At 61.7% G+C, this 20,579-nt stretch overlaps 1 protein-coding gene across 1 annotated transcript; it reads left to right on the forward strand.

Annotated features, from left to right (window-relative positions):
• Positions 1-8,537: 8,537 nt before the first annotated feature.
• On the forward strand, positions 8,538-15,012 carry HS3ST6 (heparan sulfate-glucosamine 3-sulfotransferase 6). The gene is given in 3 exon segments (XM_038538886.1): positions 8,538-8,738; positions 8,740-8,951; positions 14,254-15,012. Coding segments are annotated over 3 exon segments (1,029 nt in total). The 3' UTR covers positions 14,870-15,012.
• Positions 15,013-20,579: the final 5,567 nt, after the last annotated feature.

The following is a 20,579-nucleotide window of genomic DNA, read 5'->3' on the forward strand; positions in this document are numbered from 1 at the left end:
TCACCTGTGCCGAGGGAGTTGTGCAGCAGCCGGCAGGGGTCAGCGCTGACAGAAGGCACCGAGGCCGACCTTGCAGAACCCCATTCAGGAGGGGCTTTTTGCCGTTTGCCCCCACCCGCCACCTGGGCAGCCTCGCTCACTAGAAAACATCTCCATTTCTGCCCGGCTGGTGGCCAGTACTGGCTGCAACTGCTGGAAACACCCCCTGCCGGGGCCTGCAGAGGATGTGCCCTCCACCCTGTGATTCCAGCTCCTACCCCTGCCTGACTTCCTCCTGCAGGAACCCCCCGTGTCCCAAGTTGGGGCTGCCGACGTGTCTGGGACCTGCCCCTGGGGTCACCTGTCTACAGCGGGGTCTATCGCAGGGTAGGCTGAAGGACCTGCTGGTGTGTTGGGCTGGGACTGGGGCTGGTGAGGCTGGCAGGGCCGCTGTGAGAGCAGTGCCTGACTACCTGCGCTCCGGGGGAGGCACACGTCCACCCATCCGGGTTCACTGGCCATGGGGAGGGCTAGAAGCAGGGTCCTTGGAGTGGTGGTGGTGGGAGAAGAGTGGGCTCCAAAGCCCCGAGGTCCCCTTTCTTCAGGAGCCTGGATATGGATGGCTCCGAGCAGGCACCCGGTGGGAGGAGGTGTCTCACCTGGAATCATGAATCTCCCCCACCCCTGCCTCCTGCTGGGTTACACCATAACCTTTGGCCCACAGCCCCACTTCCTCCTTGAGAAACAAACCCAGCTCCCCCAGTGGTGCCCCCTCCCTTGCCAAGCAGAACCTCCTGGGCATGGCCTCACAGCCAGGGGTTCTGTTCAGGGGCAGCCGGCTCCTCGGGCTATGTCAGCACCAGTCCACCCCCAGTCCACAGCAGTGGCAGGCCCATGCACGCAGGGGCACCCGGGGACAGAAGCGGGGGGTCAGGGATCCGCGGATCTCCTGCAGCCGCCCCGCCTCGCCTAGGAGTGGCTGGCAGGGGGCATGAGCGAGCTGCTTGGGCTCCTGCTCCTTGCTGCTGCTGCTGCTTCTCTGAGTGACAAGTGCCGGGAGAGCCGTGGCCTGGTGGGAGGGCCAATCTGGCCCAGCCCCAGGCTCCCACCCCTCCCCCATGCATGTGATGGGGACACAGGGCTAGCTGAGGACCAAGCACCAGCCTGGGGTGGCACGTTGACAAGCCCTTGAAACAGGCAGAGGGACCTTCGTCTACGGACTCAGCTGCCTGGATGTTCATACTTTGCTAAGTGCAGAAGGCAGTCTTAGCCCGACCCCAGGAGCCTGTAGGTCTACTTCAACACATAAAAATTCCTTTAGAAATTTCCATTATCTCTAAACCCCCCAAGATATATGCTGGGGATCATCCCCCCCCCCCCAAGCACGTGGCCCACAATACACATCTGAAGGGTCTCAGGACGCAGGGTTTATTAGACGGTAATAAGTGACCTTTTCCCAACAATAGCTACCCCCTCAGGGTCCTGGAAACCTCGCTTCCAAAATTCCTTAGAGAGGACGCTATCCCCAGACCCTTCCCGACTCCCAGGTACATACTCAGCCGCTCTTCCCGCCCACGGGTCCTGTCCCGGGGCTTTCATAAAACCCCCACTTTGCACCAAAGACGTCTCAAGAATTATTTCTTGCTAGACGGCTCCGGACCTCACCCCCGCAACCTCCTCCATGTCCCCAAACTTCAACACATGCCTGTGGGCTGCGGGCAAGTGGCAGGAGGCGCCCAGAGAGGTCGGCCAAGGTCACCCTCCAAGCCGGCCACCGTGTCCCACCCTCATGCGCGGCCCTGCTAGGGGACCCGGCGCGAGGACCACTCCCGAGCCCGCCGGTGCTCAAGGACCCCTCCCCGGGGAGGTCTCCGGGCCCGCGGGGCGCGCGGGCGGGGGGCGAGCGAGCTCCGCGGCGGGTTCGAGGCCCTGCAGTTCCCGGGGGCGCCGCCAGGGGCGCAGCGGCGGCCTCTCCGACGGCAGGGGGCGGGGCCGTCAGACCCGGTATCTCCAGCTGGATCCACGCCACGAAGGTACCAGAACTGTGCGGTGTCTGTTATCCACCCCCTGCACCCAGACCCTCCCTCTGGGCCTCCAGGCCAGCCAGCCTCCAACCTAAAATCTGCCCCTGGTTCCTGCCTTCTAAAGTTTGCGGCTCCTTCTTCCTCTCCCCTCCCCACGTGCCAGAATCCTTCTAGAGCCTCTCCTGGGGGCTCCCCCGTGGCTCTGTCCTTCCCCCGCGCGGCAGGGCCCCGGGCGGGTCTCCTGTTTGTGTGCACAGACTGGATCCCTGCTGTCCCCTTGAGGGCTCACCCACCCCAGGTCACAGACCACAGCGCATTCATCTCATTCCTTTCCAGACGCTCAGCCCCGTGGGGGCTGCACACAGTGGCAGCGGAGGAAGGAGGCCAGCTTGCACGGCCCTCGGCTCACTCCCTCTGTAGGGCGAGCGAGCCAAGCCGTGCATCTGCGTGAGTGTGGCTGTGGTCTGGGAGATGCGGGGACCCCAGGAGCGCCTGGCCCGAGGGTTGTGTTGACCAGAGCTAAGAGGCAAGAAGGGAGAGAAGACAGTTGGTGGGCGTCCTGTGGCTGACAGGGGAGGGGCCGAGGGTTACCTTCGGTTGGGCTCCCTCCACCCAGCCCCTCACCTCCCGGAGGTCTGTCTGCAGGCATGATTTATTCCTTGTACAACCGCAGAGATTATCTGTGCTTCAGCCCCTGGCTTCATGTCTTATCATGTTTCATCTCCAACAAGGACGTTTACAAGCTACTCTTGGCTTCAAAGGGCTTGGCAGCTGCATTTCAGGAGGAGGAGTAGATAGGAGATAGGGCCCTATGGGCTCTGCACCCCCAGGGTGCCGCCTGCTTGCTGCCCTGGGCTGCCCCCTCCGCCTCTGAGTCCAGCGGCCTTTTGTTCCCTTAAACTAAACGCCGTGGGTTTCTGCTGGGCCCCATTGCTGAGCCAGGAACCCCTGGTGCGTGTCTGGAGGTCTGCAGAGCGGGAAAGCAGGATTCAGAGGGAGCATGGCAATGGCCAGTGTAGGGGACAGAGTCACTCTTCTCTGGGGAGGGGGTGGGGTCAATTTTCAGGGTCCTCTAGTCAGATCAGGAAGCCTGTAGCTTAGGGAGGGGGCCCATGGGGAAGGGGAGGGGTCTGAGGATCCCGGCCCAAGAGGCTCTGCCTTGGTGTCTAGGTTCTGGGTCTCCCTTCAGGCCTAAGCCCAACAAGCATGCCCGTCTGTATGTCCATCTGGCAACTGTGGTGGCAGAGTGCTTCCCCTGGACACGAGGGAGGATGGAGTGCGGCCTTCGCTGTCCACCCACCAGGCTGGACTTGCTTCTGGGACTAGGTTGCCAGTGTGTGGAGAGATGCAAACTTGGGGCTTCCCACACTGGGGAGGGTGGCTGGAAACAGGTGGCAAGCCTGTGAACACCCCCTACCATGCACATGTCTGTGCACACCATGCACAACCCCCCCATGGTCCTGTGCCCTCTGCAGAGCATGGGGTTCCTTTTTTTTTTTTCTTAAAGATTTTATTTATTGATTGATGAGAGACACAGAGAGAGGCAGAGACACAGGCAGAGGGAGAAGCAGGCTCCCTGCGGGGAGCCCGATGAGGGACTTGATCCCAGGACCCCAGGATCACACCCTGAGCTGAAGGCAGATGCTCAACCACTGAGCCACCCAGGTGCCTGAGGATGGGGTTCCTGAGCCTGGAGCAGCTCCCTTGCTCCTGATGGAATGTGCTTACAGTCACCGTCTAGTCCATGGGGACCCTCGCCAGGGCATAGATGGATGGACCTGGTTACAGAGCCCCCAGGCCCTGATGTGGGGCCATTAGGTGACACCCAGCCTTCCCTGTGATGCAGAGGGGCTTCTGTGTGCTGAGGCCTGGCTTGGGGCTCTGAAGCTAGGGAGGTGGGGATGGGGCGGCGGCAGAGAGGGTCCTGTTTCTATGAGACCCTTTAGTCATTTCAAGGAGAAAGGCCGTTGACAGCGCTCCCCTCTTGCAGCCCTGGGACGGCCAGCCTGGAAAGACTGCTAGATGGTTATAAACTGAGCTGATCCAGGCTGCTTAGGGAGAAGCATTTTGCAGAGCCCTGTGGTGGGTCCTGGGTACCTGCAGCCCTGCGCACTCCTGGGCAGGCAGGGGGCCAGTGGCACCCAGGCCTCTGACTGTGCCGATTGCTCCAGGGAGACCTAAGGGAAAGAAATGGGGGTGGCTGGAAGCCAGCTAGTGGCCATCCCTGCGCAGGAGCGGGGTCTGGCTCCCTGCAGGCGTGTGATTCCTCACTGGGGCTGGTCTGGGGAGGCCTCCTTCCTCCCCAGTCCTGTTCATCTGTCCCTCCTGACCCTGGGAATTGTGTCTGCCCTGGCAAGCCCTTCTGTGCCACATCGTCCCCAGGTGGAGCTGGGCACCAGGTCCAGGACCCTGGGTTCCAGCAAGCCAGGCCCTAGGAAAGCCTTTCCTGTCCAGCCTTTTCTCCAACAAAGATGAATTATGAGTAGAGAGGTCGACCAGGGAGGGAGCAGCTTCAGGGCACCCCTTCTTGTGCTGGGGCCTCTGTCACATGTCCACTGCTTCCATATCCTGAAGAGCTTAGGAGCTAGGCACCCGACAGATGGGGGCCAGTGTCACCTTTGCTTTATAAAGTAGGAAAGTGAGGTTCAGAGACTTGATACCTGCCAAGGTCACGTGCTGGGAGGTGGTGGAGCCAGGACTTGGCTGGGCCTCCAGCCCCAGAGGTCCTCACTGCCCCCACCCCTAGCCCTGTGCTTCCAGCCCCTCGTGCTCCGTCCCTTCCGAGGTGCGCTAGGAACAGTGGGCTCCAGGGCTGGCTGGGGGAGGTGGGTCGATAGCTCTTGGGGGTCCCTCTCTGGGAGGAAACCGCATCCCCCCTCCATGTGCTCAGGGAAACCCAGCCTCTGACGTGAAAAAAACCTCACACAAATCAAGGACAGCTGGGCCCGCCCTGGGCCGCAGCCCCCTCCCCTGGGCCCCCCTTGCAGGCCCCAGAACCACGGCAGACTGCAGGAGCGGGTCTGGGGGGTCAGGGTGTGGTCCCAGGGAAAGGGGTTCCTGGAAGCCCGGCGTGTGTGAAATCTCCCCCAGCTGTCCCCCGTGGGGGGAGGGACTGCAAGGTGTTATTAATCACTTTCCAGAGTCCGGCAGCTGCTTACGGCCCCGCCCTGCAGCCGGTGGGGGCTGCGCGGGGGTGGGGGGTGCCCACCCTGGGGAGGGGGCAGGCTGCGGGCGCAGAGGCGGAGAGGAGGGTGGGGGATGCACATAGAGCCAGCCACCCCCCATGAGTGCTTACCACTGTGAGGTGTGGAGCCGTAGAGGCTGGAGACCGACGCCATCCCTGCCCTTGCGGAGCTCATGAGTAGGTGGAGGGGACAGATGGGGAGCATCACCCACGAAGCAGTAATTACAGTCTGTGGAGGGGACTCCAACAGAGCCTGGGTCTGGGAGGCCACGCTGGGCCTTCCTGTCACTATGACCCTGCATGCCAGGACCCCCCTCCCTAGATGTGCCCTCGATGTCCCCCTGCACTGGCGCTCCCTATTTTCTCCCCAGGGACAGGGACTGGGACAGGGTCCAGCAGGCTGAAGCTTGGCGCCTCCTTCCCCCCAATTTTCCCTGCTCCCTGCTGGCACACCAAGGTGCAAGGAGAGCTACCAGCCTCGGCTTCTTTCAGTCACTTTCGGGGGAGGGGGGTCCGCTGTCCGCAGATCACCCTGGCAGCAGCCAGCGGAGGGCTGGGGCTCACCCTGATGGCAACCTAGGGCAGAGGCGGATCAGAGAAGCCCTCAGATGTTGTGGGAGGAGGGAACCAGCCACCCTGTGCGTGAGGAGCACGGAGAGGCAGGTTCCCAACTGCCCAGATTTGGCCTTCAAAAAGCCCCTTCACAAAGCGCTGGCCAGGGAGCTAGGCACAAGCCAGCAGTGCCCGGGCACGCCTGATAGGAGGGACGCTTGCTCGCCCCAGAACTTGCACACGGATGTTCACAATGACGGAGCTAGAAACAAGCCACGTCCGCAGCAGACGGAGGGATCAACGGGAGGTGGTCTGTTTGGCCAGTGGAACGTTACTCAGCCCTAAAAACGGATGAAGCATTGACACCTGCCACCACATACCTGATCCGCGAAGACATGATGCTGAAGGAAGGAAGCCAGTTGCAGAGAACATGTGTTGTATGGTTCCACTTAGACGAAACGTCCAGAAAAGGCAATCTCTAGAGACAGGGAGGATGTGGAGGGACTGCCCATGGGGATGGGATTTCTTCTTGGGGTGCTATGTTCTAAAATCCCCCGCAAGGATGATTGCCAAGCACTGTGGCTATACTGGAAACCACCGGAGTCTACGGGCTAAATGGCTGGATGACATGGTGTGGACATGACATCTCAGCGAAGCTCCCACTCGGTGTCAGGACTGAGGTCTCCAGCTTATGGAGAAGGGGCAGGAGGCTCAGGCTGGGCTCTCAGGGTGTACTCCCTCTCGGAGATGAGCCTCTGCCCTCCACCTCTGCCCCATACTCTCTGCGCTGCTGTCCTCAGGCTGCTTGCCTGACCATCAACTCCTCCAGAAAGACTTTCTTGACCTCTCCATTCACATCCTTCCATCAGGGGGCCTTTATCAGTGCTTATGGGGTGCCAGTTTCTGTTAGGTGCTGGGTATACACTGGTGATCAAATGCCCCAAGGCTGCCATCTGGGTGTCCCCAGATTTACACCCACCCCTCACTCGACAGTTGTATGGACAGTGGCTGGAGGGAGGGCACGAGCTAGTAAATCATCCTTGTCCCTGGCCTCATTCCCCTGCCCCCCAGCACGTTCCTGTTCTGCTGTTCTGGATAAATTCCTACTGGAAAATCCTGAAGGAGGTATGTGTGAGGCAGGAGGGCTGTGGGGCTGAGGAAGAGGCATTGTCAGCAGGATGCAACAGCATGAGCAAAGGCTGGGAGGTGGGAACCACCCTGCCTGTGCTGGGCAGGGAGACAGAGGGGCCACCGGGGTTTACTGCTGGAATTCGGAGCCCTGCGACTTGCCTGCTGTGACGGCGGTGGCTGCTGCAGGTGCAGTGGGATCCCACCCAGCATAGCTCTAAGGAGAAGCAGCCTGTCTGGAACAAACTCCCTTTTAAGCTAGACCAGAAGGAGAACTTCCCGTGACCCGTGTGTATCAGCACGCACCCCAGACAAGTGCTGTATCAACAGCTCGCCTACAGGCCTCCTGGCTCAGTCTTGCTCTGACAAGCAGGGGCAGGCCTGGTGTCTGGGACCTGGACTGCGCCCAGATCAGTGATCTTTACCCCACTGGCTCTGCAGAGCCCCCTCGGCCCAGGGTTCCTCTGGGCAGGAGCCCTGGAAATGTTTGTGGGTGCTCCAGGATTCTGGGACTTGTCCAGATGCCATTAGTTTCAGGAACAAGCAAAACCCAGGGCAGTGTCCTCTGAGCCTCGGCTGCAGAGAGGCTGGCCTCCTCGGGGAGCTCATACCCCTGGGGCAGTAACTGGCGGTGAGGAAGTCTGGGGCAGAGGGGGAAAAGGACACTGGCCTGATTCCTTGTCTGCCCGGTACACCGAGCCCTCTTTCTCTTTCCTTCTCTGCTTTTCTGGTGCTGGGCTGGGGGTTCAGTGGGCCCCGGGGCCATGTCAAGCTCCCATAGAGTGTCCAGCGCCCAGCAGGTTCCACAACTGTGAGTGGCCCCTGCATGTCACTGCTCCTCAGCAGGAGCTCCTACGGCAGAACCTGGCTTCCTCTTTCCCAGCCTCCATCCCACCTCCCCCATCTCCTTGTCTCTGACAGGAGCCCGGGTGCCAGCGTCAGAGATGGGTCCCTGACGTTCCAGGGCAACGCCCGGTGGGCTAGGCTGCACAGACAGACGGTGTGACATGGTAGAAAGGGTCAGGAGACAGGTCTGAATGGGCCCTTGGGACGCCTGTCATCCCTGAGCCTGTTTCCCAGGGACTCTAAGATGGTAATGATACTTGGCCAGCCCTCTCCAGCCGCCAGGGCGGTGACCCTGATGAACGGCAAGCCGACTGTCAGCAAAGCGCGCCATGTCCTCCCCTCAGACTCCCCTCCAGGCCGGGGGACCCCTGTGCACTGTCGGCCCGGGTCCACGCGCCTCCTTGATCCCCTGGCTTCGCCCGCGCACCTGCTGCTCTGCCCTGGTCCGAGAGCGGGTCCTGGGGCAGGCATCTCAGTCCCGTCACAGCCCTGACACCTGACCCGTCGCCGGGCATCCGTAACGGCAACGGCCCCGGAGCCGAGCGGGGTGCAGCCCAGCGTCTCCGAGAAGGCGCGTCCGGGTGGTCTCCGAGGTTCCCATTGCGCCTCGGCCTCCCCAGGCGCCCGCGAGGCCCAGGCGGGGCTGTGGTCGTGGGGGCGTGGCCTCATAGGGGGCGTGGCTTCTCGACCCCGCCCCCGCCCGCTCCTAGTCCGCGGGTGCCGGGGCGCAAAGCAGAAGCCGGCGCCGCTGGCCGCGCGCTGCTCGCCCGGGATGCGCTCCCTCCCGCAGCCCCAGTTCCAGGGCCTGGGCGCGGCGCAGCCCCATGGCAGGTAGCGGCGGCCTGGGCGGCGGGGCCGGGGGCGGCCAGGGAGCGGGGGCCGGGCAGGGGGCCGCGCTGCGGGGGCCGCGGGCGCCGCTGGTGCTGGGCGCGCTGGCGCTGGGCGCCTACTGCCTCTGCACCCTCCCCGGCCGCGGCCCGCCGGCCGCCCGCGCCCCCCTGCCGGCCCCCGCGCCCGCCGAGCCGCTCCGCGCCGGTCCGCAGCCCGGGGGCGCCAGGCCTGCGGGTGGCCAGCGGCCCGGGACGCCGGCGCTTTCCGCAGGCGCTCATCGTGGGCGTGAAGAAGGGCGGCACGCGCGCCCTGTTGGAGTTCTTGCGGCTGCACCCCGACGTCCGCGCGCTCGGCTCTGAGCCCCACTTCTTCGACAGGTGCTACGAGCGCGGCCTCGCCTGGTACCGGTGAGCGCCCGGCCTGTCCGCCCCATCGGCGTCGGTGCGCGCCCTGGCAGGTGCCTTCCAACAACAGCATGATGCGCCCCAGGGGTCTCACTGGGGGCGCGGCGGGCCGAGGTGTCCAGGGATCCGGGCTGAGACCAGCCTGGGTGGAGGGCCGAGGCTTGACCTCAGAGACGCGGTCCCTTGCATTGGATTTTACGGAAAGAAGAAGCAATGACTGGCCGGCGGGGTGGGGGTGGGGGTGGGGGGGTGGGCAGAAACTTTGGAAAGTCCAGGGAAAACCCTGGTTCAGCGTTGCTGAGGGGTCTCATGAAGACCCGAGGGGAGGCGTTTCCAACCAGGATAAGTAGTTTGAACCTAGTGGGGTTTGAGGAGCATTAGAAATTCTTCATGCTCATCTGCCCTTCCCCACTGGATCTCTCTGGGAGAGCATGTCTGACCTCTGGCCAGTTACTCCAAGAATTTTCCCTGTAGCCTCCTAGGCAGTGTCTGACCTGTCCCCAGACCCTCAATCCTGGGAAGAGGAATCCTTCTGGTTCTGAGCGTCTGGAGGGAGTCTGGGCTTTATTTAGAAAGGAGGAAGATGTGGGAATTGGGACCCCCACCTCATGTCAAGGGGTCTGTAGCTGCCCTGCTGCCTAGCTGGATGGTGTTGGGGTGCCACGGGAGAATGTGGGGGAGCATCCAGTCCCGGCTGAGGCAGTGCGGGGCCCTGCCCTCTGCCTCCTTTCACGGTGCACAAGCCTGCCATGGTGCCCTGTCCCTTCCTGCGGGGAAATGAGGGCTTCCAGATGGAGAGGAGAGTGAGTCACCCCACTGCCTGCAGTTCTCGCCTCATCCCCAAGCTATGGGACAGAGAGGACCCAGCCCAAGGTCACCTAGTGAATTAATGGGGAGTGTAGGGTGGCAGGACTTAGACTCTTGGCTCTGTGGTATACCAGTTTCCTCTTCTCAGGTTCCGCCACCCCACCCTACCTCACCCCACCCCTCAGCTGGCCCCCACTCGCTCCTATTTGTTATCTTTGCCCTTTGCACTAAAACAACTCATGGGTTTAGAGGGGCCCCAGTGAGAGAAGGAATCCTGGGCTCTGAAGGGTTGCTGCTGTTGGGGGTTCTAGGGAAGTCAGGTGGCGATGGGGAAGCGAGTCCATCCTTGGACCCAGTTGGCTGAGTCCCAGCGTCCTGGATGCTCAGGGAGAGACAGCTACCCCACTCTGACAGGGCTGCAGCATCCAAAGGCGTCCCTAATCCCTCGCTGCTGTGCAGAGGGAGAGGAAGAGGAGGAGGGAGGGAAGGAAGAAGAGGAGGAGGGGCAGGGGCGGAGGACACGCAGTTACCTAGAGCAAACTTCAGAGCCTGCCACTGGCCCCCAGGAGCTTTGAGAACAGGAGCTGTGGCAAAGCGCTGAGCTGGACGCGTGAGGGGCTGCAGCACGGCTAGTGCCGGGGGTTCTCAAAGAGCCTGGGGTCAGGAGGGTCCAGAGGGTTTGGAGCCCCGTCTAGGCCCTCCCTGCGTGCATGCTCAGGTGCTGGGGAGGAGGGGGCTCCTGAGAGGCAGCTGGGCCAGATTTTCAGCTCTGGGTAGGGATCCTTGGGATCCTGGAGTGGCCGTCGTGGGAGGGGGAGATTCAGGAGCGTGTCTAACTCTGGTAGAGAAGAGACTTTCTCCTTTCTCATTTTTAGAGCCATGTCCGGGGGCCTGGGGGTGGGGGTGGCTGCAGAGGATGCAGAGGGTCGGGTCCCAGTGGCCTGCACCCATTCAGAGCTGTCTCTCAGGGCTGACTGGCACTGAGCCTTCGCTGGCCAGTGCAGAACAAGCAGGAGCCAGGCTGGCTGAGCTTTGGGGTGCGTGTGTCCTGGGTGCCCAAAGGGGCTGTGTCCATGTACTGACATGTGTGGAGGTGGGCTTGGCGTGCTCACAGGTGACCTGTTCCTCTGGACCTGTCTGTCCTTTCTACCAGCTCTGAATGTGCAGTGAGCCCCTGAGAATGCCCACTGCAGCCTCAGTTTCTCCTAACGTGAAGAGCTTGCCCAGCCCCTGGGCATGGTCTGGCAGTCTGCTCTCAGGACCTGGGAAGGACTTCCAGTGAATGCAGAGCCCTGTTCTGGGAGGGGATTGGGGCAGCGAGTAGAGGAGGAGCGGCTACTGCCCCCAGTTGAATTTTGGGGACCCCCTGTTTCCCACAGGGCTGAGACCAATCTCATTTCAGGCAGTGACTCTAGTCCTTCCCGTGGACGGGGCAGGTAGGTCCTCGGCTGCTCAGAGTTGACCTTGGGCTCTGGGAAGTTCACCCCTCAGGCTCTCAGGGTCCTTCGTCTTGGAGACTGTGACCCTCCAGTGCCCCCCACTCGGCGCTTTTTCCTTGATTCACTCACTAATTGACCTTCTGTACAGCAGTGGCTGCACTCACAGGAACACCCCAAAGTCTCAGTTCAGGAGCAAGTGCCTTGTCTGGGGGCAGGTGGGGGCTAAGCTTGGGCCAAGGTGTTTTGGAGCTTGAAAGGAGAGGCGGAGGGTGGCGGGTGGGGGGACCCCTGGGTCTGGGGACCCAAGCAGCCAAGGCAGGAGCAGTGAAGTATGTGGGGGGGCCGGGCCTCTGTGGGACTACTCTCCCCCTGCTCACCCGGAGAGGCTTCTCTGACTGGGCACTCAGCGCCCCCACTCGCCCTGCACTGCAGGCTCCACACGGGAGCCGTGACTGGGGTGTGTGGGGTCCCAGGCCGGGCTGGATGGGGCCCAGGAGAGGTGTCCACCCAGCAAAACAGAGGAGGGAGAGTCGCCAGGGCTGGGCTGAAGCTGCAGGGAAATGCAGACCAGATGAACTTGGGGACAGGGCATTTCCATAGGACAGCTTGTCAGATGTTTGCCGTGTGGAGGTCAGTGTGTTGCTCCTCTTATCCTCCCTGGTCTCTCTTGTCCCCCAAAGCCTCCATCCCCACCCTGCTTCAAGCCTGGGCTGGGCCTGGGGAGAGTAATTGATCCCAGAGATCTGAGTTGGAAGCTGGTGTGTGGCAGGAGTGGGCCTGGAAAGTCTGCAGCCCCTGCCCCCTCCCCACTCCTCTGCTCCTTGGATCCAGGACACCTCTTCCATCTGCTCCTCTACTTCTGGGAGAGACAGCAGCGGCAGGTGCTGGTGTCCCCTTAACTCCTCCTTGTGGCCACGTCACCCGGGAGGAGTGAAGGGCTGGGGGCTATTCAGAAGCCTACCCGGTCTGGAAAGGGAAGGACGGTGCACCTCTGGACCACTTGGTGCCTGGCGGGTAGAAAGGATGAAAAGAGTGTGTCAAAGATGGATGGGGGGCTTCTCCTGAGCAATTGGGGTGGTTGTCTTCCCTAACCAAAGTGTTGAAGGGAGGGGCAGTGACTTCTCCTCCTCCTCCTCCTCCTTCTTCTTCAGGATTTATTTATTTATTTGAGGAGGGAAGAGGCAGAGCCAGAGGGAGGAAGAGTCCCAAGCTGACTTGCTGAGCACAGAGACCAACGCAGGGCTTGATCTCATGACCCCAAGATCATGACCTGAACCAAAACCAAGAGTTGGATGCTTGACTGACAGGACCACCCAGGTGCCCCAGGGACAGTGACTTCAGATGTGGCCTGGCACACTGTCTCTTTGTGGGTCTCAGCACTGAGGTTCAGTGGAAAGGGGTTTCCTGTAGCCCTGGGTCTCAGCCCTTGGTATTGTCACAAGCCAAGGTCTCCTTGAACTTATTCATTTGAAGGGAGAGGTCTGAGTACTGTTCCAGCTGGATTCCCAGCTGTAGGAGGCCGGCAGAGGGGCGCAGGGGCTCTGGGAGCAGAACCCCAGCTGACCGCCTGGCAGCAGCTGCAGCCCAGCACTGTGGGCTGATGCTTCGTCCCTGAGCCCGCCTGTCAGAGGGGGCAGTGAGCGGCAGGGACTGAGCGCCAGTTCGTGCTTTCATGGAGATGGAGAAACAGAGCTGTCGCCATCACTTCTGTGGACCAGCTCTGCCTGGAGCCTTGTTCTGAAGGAGGGGAAACTAGCAGACCGTGCAGCCCACCTGACTCCCCAGAGTCCCCGGGATGGTGTCAGGGAGCCAGTGGCATGCCCTGGACTCACATGTGCACATTCTCTTGTCCCACCACCAGCACCCTCCAAGCTAAGTACCCTAACTCATGGGTCTGTGCATCTCTGTGTCCTCCTGACCTGAGTTTTGTTGGGGGTCTGAGTAGAAGGAGGAAACTCAGACCCTGCCTCCCAAGGGCTTGGGTCTGGGGGTCCCCGAGGCTGGATAAAACCTGAACTCCACAATTTGTGTCACCTCCCTGGCTGGGGCCAGTCCTGGAGCCTATCAGCTGAGTAGGGGCAGCTCCCTCAGAGGACAGGAGGCGGGGCCAGCCTGCAGAGACCTCCCCTCCCTAGCACAGGTCCCGACAGCCTCTGCCTCTGTTGACCTAGTTCCTGGACCTCCCGTAGGGCTGTTTGCTCAGCTGGCTAGGCCACACCCTGCCCGCCTCACCCTGTACTACCTGGTTGGCAGGTGTGGCAGTGGGACACACTGCTCAGGGTAGCTGCCCTCCCCACTCTGGGCGGGTGTTCAGGATGGGCTGCCCCAGGTTTGGGGCTGTCGGGGGCTGTCACCAGCCCACTCCCCCAGAACCTTGGGATGAGTCAGTACTCCCCTCCCCTGGCCAAAAATGCTGCAGCTGAAGCAGCCTTGCACTGTGGGGTCTAAGCCAGGTCTGGGAAGCCCAGGCAGCTGGGGTCTTGGGACAGGGACTCAGGCCACTGAACTCCCTGCTCTCTAGTGTGCTGTGCTGTGCTGGAGGCTATTCGCATTCTGATCTGTTCTGATCCATTCTGATCCATTCTGATCTGGTCCAGGTCAGTGAGAATTAGCAGGGCTGTAATCAGAGGCAGGAGAGTCTGTGCAAGGGAGGAGGGAAGAGGGAGGGCAGCTGCCCTTTGTTGGGGACACTTGTCAGTAATTAATGGCCTGATTAGGGGATGTGTGATGTGAGGGCCTGAGGGATGGGGAAGGTGGGCGGGGCTGTGTGGGTGGCCCCCAGGATGCTGGCCTCCTGAGAACTGGGTCTGGGGCAAGAGGCCCAGCAGTGTCGAGTGTGGGCACAACCTAGCTCTGGGAGAGGGGTGGGCAGCCTGGCGGGATGGGCCCCCACTGTGGGCACCCAGGCTGCCCACCCAAGCACCTAGGATGACAGGGTTTGCTGGGGAAGGCTGGCCTACTTTGGAGGTTTGGGACTTCCCTGGAGGAAGGGGAGGTTAGTTCTGGGTCACTGGGGGCCAGTACCCACTGTCGCCTACCTTCCTCCCCTCCATCCCCAGGAGCCTGATGCCACGCACCCTGGATGGGCAGATCACCATGGAGAAAACCCCTAGCTACTTCGTGACTCGGGAGGCTCCTGGCCGCATCCACGGCATGTCCCCAGACACGAAGCTGATCGTGGTGGTGCGGAACCCTGTGACCCGGGCCATCTCTGACTATGCCCAGACGCTCTCCAAGACGCCGGGCCTGCCCAGTTTCCGTGCCCTGGCCTTCCGCCATGGCCTGGGCCCCGTGGATACGGCCTGGAGCGCCGTGCGCATCGGCCTGTATGCCCAGCACCTGGACAACTGGCTGCGCTTCTTCCCCTTGTCCCGCTTCCTGTTCGTCAGCGGGGAGCGCCTGGTCAGCGACCCGGCGGGAGAGCTCGGCCGCGTCCAGGACTTCCTGGGCCTCAAGCGGGTGGTCACGGACAAGCACTTTTACTTCAACGCCACCAAGGGCTTCCCCTGCCTCAAGAAGGCCCAGGGGAGCAGCCGCCCACGCTGCCTGGGCAAATCCAAGGGCCGGCCCCACCCGCGGGTGCCCGAGGCTGTGGTCCAGCGCCTGCGGGACTTCTACCGGCCCTTTAACCGCAAGTTCTACCAGATGACTGGCCAGGACTTCGGCTGGGACTGAGGAGGACAGGCCAGCCCTCGTGCTGCCTGGGGACACGCAGTAACCTTAATTTATGCCTGTCACCTGGCCGGAACAGTCCGTGTACAGGTAATGGGTAGAGAAAAATATTTAAGAAGTAAAGTTTGCATCTGTGTTCCTCCACATAACCTTGAAGGTTGCAAGGTGGGGGTTGGAGGTGCCACCGCCCGGGGAAATGATCATCACACCAGTTATCTCTACAGGGCACTGTTCATATGCCAGGAGTGGTCCAAAACCCAATCCTTATCCACCCCTTGGGGTGTTCTGTGAGCTTGGCCACACATAACAGATGAGCAACTGAGGCTCAGAGAGGCTTAGGGCCGGCCCAGTGACTCCCAGCTTAGACCTGGTGATTCTGGAAGCAGCCCTCCAACCTCCCAGCAGCTCCGGGGCGGTCTGGCCCCGCCCACCACAGACCACGTCCACGCAGAGATCCCACCACAGACCACGCCCACGCATAGATCCCGCCGGATAGGCCTCGCCCACAAAAGATCCTAGCCTCCAGCCACGCCCACCCTCTAGGCCACGCCCACTTTCCAGGGCCACGCCCTCCCGCAGCTCCCACCCTCCGGACCCTGCCTGGCTATAGGCTATAGGACTTGCCCCGTCAGTGGGTCACCACCCTAGGCCCTGGATGCCCCAGTTCTGCTGAGTGACAGGCTCCCTCCCCCAGGGGATGGGCCGGAAGGCATGCCCAGGGACGTCCACCGCCTGCTCGGCTCCTGAGCCAGACTTGGGTGTTCCAGGGTGCCCTGTCCACCCCTCTCCCCCTGGGAATGCAGAGGCCCCTTCAGTAATGATTATCACTGCTCCTGGCCACACTGCCCTCACAATGGCCTCCAGGGACCCTTAGGCCCAAGCCTGGCATGGCCTGGCTGTGCTGGGCCCTCGTAGGACCCGGCTGCACCCTCCGCACCCCAGGCCTGTGTCCATATGAAATCCTTGGCCCTGATGTGGCCTTTCCACCCCTGGGCTACTTGGAGCAGCTGCCTGTCCTGGGCCCCAGGGCTGAAACGAGGGAGGATTTCCAGGGGAGTGGCAGCCCCCTTTCCCGGCTGACTGTGAACCAGTGGCCCCACCAGTGGCCCCACCAGTCACGGTGGTTACCGTCTTTGTCGCATGACCATCCGAGTTGTCAGCTGATGTCCACACATGAGAAGAGGCTCAACAGGAAGCAGGGAGAGAGATGGGGGCCTCTGTCCTCCGCGGCCCGGCCCGGAGCCCTGTGCCCCTTCCTGCTGGTTCTGGGCTCAGAGGAGGACATTCCTGTCTGGACTGTCCCAAGGGGCCGGCCCTGTCCCTAGGCTCTGCCATCAGGGTCAGGCCGGAGGCAGGGCTGGGGGCTGCCCCAAGAGACCTTGGCGGAAATGTGGTGGCAGATGTGGGCAGATGTGGGTGAGATGTTCCTGTGTGTGGGCGCAGGGGAGGGCTGGCCCAATCTGCAATAACGATGATGAGCAAGGGGTGCCCTTCGTTCTGGAATCCCTCCTGGGTGACAGGCACTGGGCTTGGCAGTGCTGTCCCTGTCCCCGGTGCTGGGGCCCCACTTGGGGACAGCATGGCAGCCTGGTCCATGCTTGTTTCTGCTTCCTGGACACACCCTTGTGCAGACGTCCACGAGCTCACGCCTGGATGGCTTCGGGGGCACCTCTTTTGTTCTCCTGCAAGGAGCTCTTTGCTTGCATGGCAGCCAGAGAGGGGGTCGTCTTCAGAGTCCACCAGATCCCATTATTTTAAAACGCTCCCGTCTTCTACCCCCGCCCCCATTGCCTCTAGAATGAGGACCACATGCCTGACTGCAGCAGCTGGCCCTGAGGCCTGCCCCTGCCTCCCCGGCCTGCACGCTCCTCTCAGCCCTGAGCTTGTGCCCGGCCACCTCCACCTGCCACGGCCTGTGTCGCCTTTGCCTATGCTGTTCCCTCTGCCTGGCCTGGAAGGCGGAGATCAAGAGGGAGCAGGCGGAGAAGGCAGCGGCTGTGCTCGCACACTGGGCTCGTTTCCTCCCTACACTTCGAGTCCCTTTCCTGAGCTCAGTGACATGACCCACTTTTCTCTTCCTGAAGCTTCTTGGAAGTAGAGCTGTGGGAGCCACCTGTTTGTCTGGCTTTGGTGCCCAGAAGGCAGACTGGAGACAGTGAGCAGAGAGGGTGAGCCGGCTCCTTCCGGTCACCCCCCTCCCAAGTGGAAACGGCCTGACCGCCAACGCCCAGAGCCAGGTGCCCAGCTGGGCCCCCAACACGCTGAGGGCAGATGTGGTGGTCCTCCCAGCTGTGTGTGGGGGTGGGTCTCCGTGGGAGAGTCATCGGCCTTTAATTAAGGTCCCTAAATTGTTTCCCCAGATGCTCAGTGGTTTTCCATGTTGGAATGTTCCAGATGGGACGAGAAGTGCTGATTCAGTTACCTTCCTCCTGTTCTGCTCAGTGGAGTAGAAAGGGCCAGGGACTTCTCCTCCCCTCGTCCAAAGCCAGCCCGACTGGGATGGGGCAGCTGGGAGTGGGGGGTCTTCCCCGGTCCCCGGCCTTCGGGCCATGGCTGGTACAAGGTGGGGGCCCACCAGGACCAGCAGGTGCGCCTGGGGGAGGACAGCCTTCTTACCCCGTGCCTTACACAGGCAGGCACTTGGAACCCTGTGCGGGCCCTGGCCTGAGGGTCCCCTGACCCTGGGGAGCTTCGGGACCTGGGTCTGCCCTCCCTGTTGGTCTGGCAGTATTTCCCTATCGTGAATCTTCTTTCCAGATGAGGAGAGGACCCAGACAGCACCCCGTCCTCCCCCATGTCCTTGCATCCACAGCGCCTGAGGGGGGCCTGGCTCCCTCCCTCCCCTGGAGGAGGTGCTGCCAGGAGCACATCTGCAGCCACCTGCTGACTCTGTCCTCTTGTGAAGGCGGGTCCCTGCCTCCAGGGCTGGAGGGCCTGCTTGCTTCCCTCCAGGCTTCTCCAGGCTGCAGGGCAGTCCCAGGTGTCGGAGGGAAAAGTCTGGAAGGAGAGGTACCATTCTGGGGTAGCGCGTGTGACCCCTTTCACCCCAGGAGCAGGGATGCTTTGGGGAGAAGCCTGGTCCTCCTGGTCCCCATGGCTGGTCTCCATATCCCAGGGTGGACACTACTGGGACCTGTGCCCTCAGCCAGATCCAGAGGCCCTTCCCAAACTCTAGGCGGCCCCGTTCCTGGGAGCTTCTCGTTGCTATTAAGGAGCTGCTGGTCTGAGCAAGTCCCCCTGCATCGCTGCCAGGATGGGCCAGGCAAAGCCTGCAGACCCTCGATGTTTCCCTCTGCGTGGCTCCGGCAGCCTCTGGGACTCTGGATGCCCTCCGTGCCTATGGCAGCTGTCGGAGGGGCTGGGAAGTTGAGGACGTCGTGAACCTTGTGGTTCATTTCTGTGGGACTCCCTGTCTAGAAGTCTTCTCGTAAGTTGGCAAGGGCTGACTCCTGAAGACTCTGTCCTTGGGGCAAAGAGAGTGCGGGTTGGGGTCTGGGGGAGCCTGGGGTGGAGGGACAGGGCCTCAGGACCCAGCGACTCCATCGTGTCCCTCTCAACCCTTGGAGTGCCGGGGGCCTTGTGTGCCCAGGGTGAGGGCGCCCCGTCCGGCAGGAAGCCTCCACCTCCTGGGCCTTCAGTCCTTCGCGCTTCTCCCGGTTCCATGTCACGCTTCCTCTGTTTCCTACCTTGTGTCTTACGTGAACTCCCCGAGGAGGGGGACCACCCTCCAAATAACAGGAAAAGCTCAGCACCAAACTACAAAATGAACAGGACCCACAGCCGAGGGGTGTGGCAGGAGGGAGAAGGGGCAGCCCTGGGAGAGGACGGCCCACCCAGCCGCGCCAGGCAGGGGACAGCGGGACCCTCCAGGTGTGGGCCCCCGGCAGTGTCGGGGGAGTGGTTAGGGGGACCATGAGTGTAAACCAGGCCCTTCACCTATGTACCTGGAAGGTTTACAAACCGGTGTACAAATGAGAGCTTATGCAATGGCCGTGGCCTCCTGACAAGAGCCAGAGGGCGGAAGCAACCAGTGTCCATCCACAGAGGAGCGGGCACACGAAATGTGGTCTGTCCGTGCCGTGGGCTGTTCTTCAGCCACGGAAAGGGTTGAGGCTGTGGTGCACACCACGGCGGGAACGCATCTTGGAAATGCGGTTAGTGAGAGAAGCCAGACACAAAGGGTCACATGTTGTATGATTGGATTTGTGTGAAGTGTCCGGAACGGGCAACTCCACGGGTGCAGAGATCTGAGTGGTGGTCGCCAGGGGCCCAGGGATGGGTTGGGGGCTTCCCCCGGTGGGGAGAGAAACATGTTTTTGGAACCAGGTAGGAGTGGTGATCACGCAACACCGTGAAGGCACTACATGCCCCTGAATTGTTCACTTTAATATGGTGATTTTCTTAAAGATGAATTTCATCTCAGTTTTTTTTTTAAACGACTTCCATAGAAAATTGTGGATTATAGGGATGGGTTATTAATTCTCCCAGGACATGAAGGATTCATTAAGCAGGGCCCACCACAGATGGAACCCGAGGGAAGTTACAGGGAGGGATGGCTCAGGGGCAAGACAGTGAGGTTTCCCCCTGTGAGGGATGAGGGGGGCGGCTCTGCAGGGGGCAGGGGGCGCACTGTCCCCGCAGGCCCCCGCAGTCCCCGCAGCACCCCCCCGCACAGCCCCCGACCCCAGCAAGGCAAGGCAGGGCACACGGCTCAGGGCCGGCTGCTTCAATCATCCTGGTAGACCTTGGGGCCCGGTCTGGGACCTGGCGCTGGGTGATTCAGGACAGGGCATGGTGTCGTGTGAGGGGTGTGTCCGAGTGCAGGCTCTGGGTAACAGGGGAGGTATAAACAACTGTGGCTGGTGGTTTCGCCTGTGATCAATGGAAGCCAAACAGACCAACACACAATCTACGAAAACCGAGTTGGAACACTAGTCATGTTCTTTTGTGCCAGGAACCGTTTCCTCTGGAGCCCCAGCCCTTGCAAACCTGTGGACCACAGTTCTCAGCTCCGGGACTTGGGTGGTGCTCGGGGTCATTCTGGGTCCCAAGCTGCCAGGGCCCTGGGCTGGGCATGTCTTCATGGCACAGGCCCCACTGGCAGCAGCACCTCCGTGACCTCTTGTTCGGGGAGGCCACGCTGGCAGGGGCTGGCCTTGCCTGCCTCATCCTACTCTGCACCCCTCGGAGACCCTGGACTGCTCCCAGGATAGAGCAGGTCAGTCCGGGGACTCTTGCAGAATAATCTGGGGGCACAGTCTGCTCTGAACAAGCTGGTCTGGCGAGAAGAGGTTTGCTCGAGACCCCAGGTGGGGCTGAGGGTGGGCACACTGGGCACGGTCTACGTTGATTCCTGGAGCCAGTCTGCTGGGTTCTGAAGTAGGGCCGGCCCTCTGGACTAGGGTGGCAGGGCTGCATCACCAGAGCCTGTGGGAACGCCCTGAAGGCCTGGCTCGAGGGGGACTTGACCGACAGCGGCCACCAGGGAGACCCTGAGGCCATCATGCTGAGTCCCTCCAGATGCCTGTGCACCTGCAGGCTGCCTAGCCTCGGGTGATGGCCTTGCCCTTGAGCCCTGGGATGTTTAGCATCCCACCATGTTGACCCTGGGATGTTCAGCCCCACCTTCAGAAGTGCTGAGACTCTTGGGGCGTCTGGGTGGCGGCACAGGTTGAGCGTCGGACTCCTGGTTTCAGCTCAGGTGGTGATCTCA

This window comes from Canis lupus, chromosome 6 (assembly GCF_011100685.1).
Source record: "Canis lupus familiaris isolate Mischka breed German Shepherd chromosome 6, alternate assembly UU_Cfam_GSD_1.0, whole genome shotgun sequence".
NCBI classification, from domain to species: domain Eukaryota; kingdom Metazoa; phylum Chordata; class Mammalia; order Carnivora; family Canidae; genus Canis; species Canis lupus.